Source organism: Myotis brandtii, unplaced genomic scaffold, assembly GCF_000412655.1.
Source record: "Myotis brandtii unplaced genomic scaffold, ASM41265v1 scaffold413, whole genome shotgun sequence".
Lineage (NCBI taxonomy): Eukaryota > Metazoa > Chordata > Mammalia > Chiroptera > Vespertilionidae > Myotis > Myotis brandtii.
In genome coordinates this window covers 914,335-917,438 of record NW_005365869.1, presented here as the reverse complement: position 1 = coordinate 917,438, position 3,104 = coordinate 914,335, and the positions used below count along the sequence as shown (strand labels likewise).

Below are 3,104 nucleotides of genomic sequence, written 5' to 3'. Positions count from 1 at the left end.
ACAAATGACAGAATAACCACTCCCAGGTCTACTGATATGTTTACAAGGATGACCTACGCTCTCACAAAATCAAAGTGGGAGAGGGACCAGGGGAGGGCTGCGAAGGATCCCGGAGGATTCCGTGCAGCCCGACGATGGCTAACACTGGACCCGCAGCAGTCGATTTCACGGCCAGCGCGGTCTCCCCCATCTTCAGCTTTAGATTGTGGAGGTCCGGTCCACCCCGTCTGGAGAGAGAGCACACAGTGGGCACCGTGAGCAAAGCAGTTCCCATCAGCCGCCTGGTCCCACACCACGCAGCTCGGGCCTCTCAGTCTCTGAGGACAGATCAGGGCTGCATTCATTCACGCAGTCACTCAGTCCTTCCACACCCACCCGCTCACCAGCGGGGAAGGAGCTATTTGGCCGGTAACCATACTGAGCCGGCAGCCAAGACGTAGAGACCAACCCTCGCCGTCCCGGTGCTCACATCCTAGTCCCAACTCATTCATGTAAGCCCACTGTGGTGTATGAGTGGCCAGCGCTGCAATGCCGTGTGTACCAGGCACGGCAGAAACACGGGAGACGCAGTGTTAAGTCACCCTTAGAAACCAGGGACCGTTTCCCAGAGATACAACAGGACTTCCATGGATGCTGCTGCAGGCGGAGAGAGGAGCAGCCGGAGAGGATGAGTTGGGGAGGGCACACAGCTCACCTATAGGCATGATGACGGCCATCAAACGGTGAGCTGCGGGCAGGCTGGGGGTTTGGGGTGAAGGACGGGGACGGAGGAGTGGCCGGAGAGGAGCCACAGTCAGGCAGGGCCTGCAATGACCTGCAGGTGGACCTCACTCACATCTCTCTCTCTGGGAGCCTCTCCCTCCCATCCCGAGGCTCTGCTGAATGGCTGGGAATGAGGTGGCCGTGACTCTGAGCCCTGGTCACAGCTGAGCAGACCTGGGGGACGCATCGGACCCAAACTGACTCAGATTCTGTCTCAAGAATCGGACCAGGGGCAGACAGCACGGTTAGGTGTGGTGGGCACCGGGCACGGCGGAGCCGGTGGAAGACGGACAGTGTCGAGGCCGCCAGGATGTGCCGTGTCTGGTTGCGGGCTACAAAGTGGGGGGGCATGTGCACCAGAGTTGAGAAGCCGTGAGTGGACAGACGGTAGAGGGGCCCAGGGCTGCCTGACCCCTTCCTGGCTTCCCGCTTACACATAGATTGTAGGAGAGTGCCCGGAACCAGACCGTTAGGGTCTGGTACTATGAACGGGAGCTTGGACGTCGGGGGTTAGGGAACTATAAGCAGGGGAGCTGCCAGGTCTGATTTTAGAATGGTTTTCCTGGCAAGGCTGGTGGCAGGACCACCAGTGAAGAGGCGCCTACAATGGTCCATGCTGGAGCCGACGAGGGCTTATCAGCGAACAGAGAGAGGGGCAAGGGCTAGCCAGCACAGGGGGTACCAATGGCTGTGCTCAGCAACCACGACCTGAAGGCCACGGGGGTGGGGGGAGGAAGGGGATGCAGGGTACCTGCCTGGTTTTGCTTATATCCAAACGCCAGCAGACGTGTCCCAGTCTCAGCCTAGATATCGCAAACCTGGCCTACCAGATGGAGCCTCTAGATCAGCCGTGGGCAAACTACGGCCCGCGGGCCGGCCCGTTTGAAATGAATAAAACTAAAAAAAAAAAGACCGTACCCTTTTATGTAATGATGTTTACTTTGAATTTATATTAGTTCACACAAACACTCCATCCATGCTTTTGTTCCGGCCCTCCGGTCCAGTTTAAGAACCCATTGTGGCCCTCGAGTCAAAAAGTTTGCCCACCCCTGGTCTAGATGCCCTGGGCAGGACTCAGGTGTGAGGGGAGGGCAGGATGCTTCAGGGACAGCTGGAGGGCCTATGTGGTGGAGAGGCATCCTGAGGCCACTGAGGGGTCTCTTGGGCCCCGCATGGCGGTGCCTGGCTGGTGTCTCACCAGCAGGGACTTGGAGGAGAAAGATTTCTTAATTGAAATTTTGATTGTGATCACTGTCAGCTCACATACGGGTGTAAGAAATAGTACCAGGTTTCCCCAATGGTATTATTTTGCAAAGCTTTAGTACATTATCACCACCAAGATTTTGACACAGTTTGCCCATCTTATGTAGATTTCCCCAGTTTTACTTGGACGTGTGTGTGTGTGTGTGTGTGTAAATTCTATACAAAATTTGGAGTGTTTTTAAATGAGGGAAGCAGATGCCCCCTAAGGTCATCTGTGGTATCAGATCGCCAATCCTAGAGGCCCTCAGATGTGAACTTACCACCCATAACCTCTCCCCACGCTCTGTGGGTGTCTACTTGCACCTCCCGCGGTGGCTCTGCAGTGGGAACTGGTGATGGGAGAACAGGAGGGTGTGTGCGCACACACATGCGTGCGTGGGGTGGGGGTGCACTGGTCACTCCCTCATCCGCAGTGCACACTCCTGCCAGGGCTCCCTGGCCCACTCATTACTGCCAACCCTTCCTAGTTGTGGGAGTGGGAGCTGGAAACCTGGAAATCTCAACTACCCAACCCCCAGTCACATTTTCAGGAATTCCAGCCATAAACCTCATCTACCCAAAGGTGACGGTTTTCATCTGCAGGGAAAGGACCAACAGGCAAGTCCAGACTCACCATTCACCGCTGTGCAAACTGTGCCTTGCACAACTCCAGGGGGTGCTATTCACATGCCACCACCATAACGTTTACAGTAGGGATGATATATTTCGAATAAAAGACAGAACAGCACGTTGAGAAAGTGGAGCCATTTCCTAACTTGCGCAAATCTCCCTCCCTGCCAGCTAGGTGTGGGGCTGTAAGACCCAGGACGGAGCCAGGAGAGACGGTGATGGGAAGGGCAGGGGTCATGGGGGAAGCAGGAACCCCGGAATATGGGAGGGACTGCGCATTCCTCTCTATGGTACACCTCACTGCAAACTCCATTCTGCTGGGAGGAACCTCGATTTTGTACTGGTTGCCCATAGAAACCCTCCGCAGTCAGAAAATAACAACCAGGCTGGGCACTGAGACTTCCTGAAACCTGGGCCACCAGGCAGGGGCAAGCCCCAAACAGCCAGAGTAATTAAGCCTTACCTGGAGA

General features: G+C 55.7%; 1 protein-coding gene across 1 annotated transcript in view; it reads right to left on the bottom strand.

Moving 5' to 3' along the window:
* Positions 1–20: 20 nt before the first annotated feature.
* Positions 21–3,104, bottom strand: part of SAMD4A (sterile alpha motif domain containing 4A) — a 105,065-nt gene continuing 101,981 nt past the window's right edge. The window contains 1 exon segment of the mRNA XM_014545598.1: positions 21–227. Coding sequence (XP_014401084.1) covers positions 199–227 — 29 coding nt within the window. The 3' untranslated portion in view covers positions 21–198.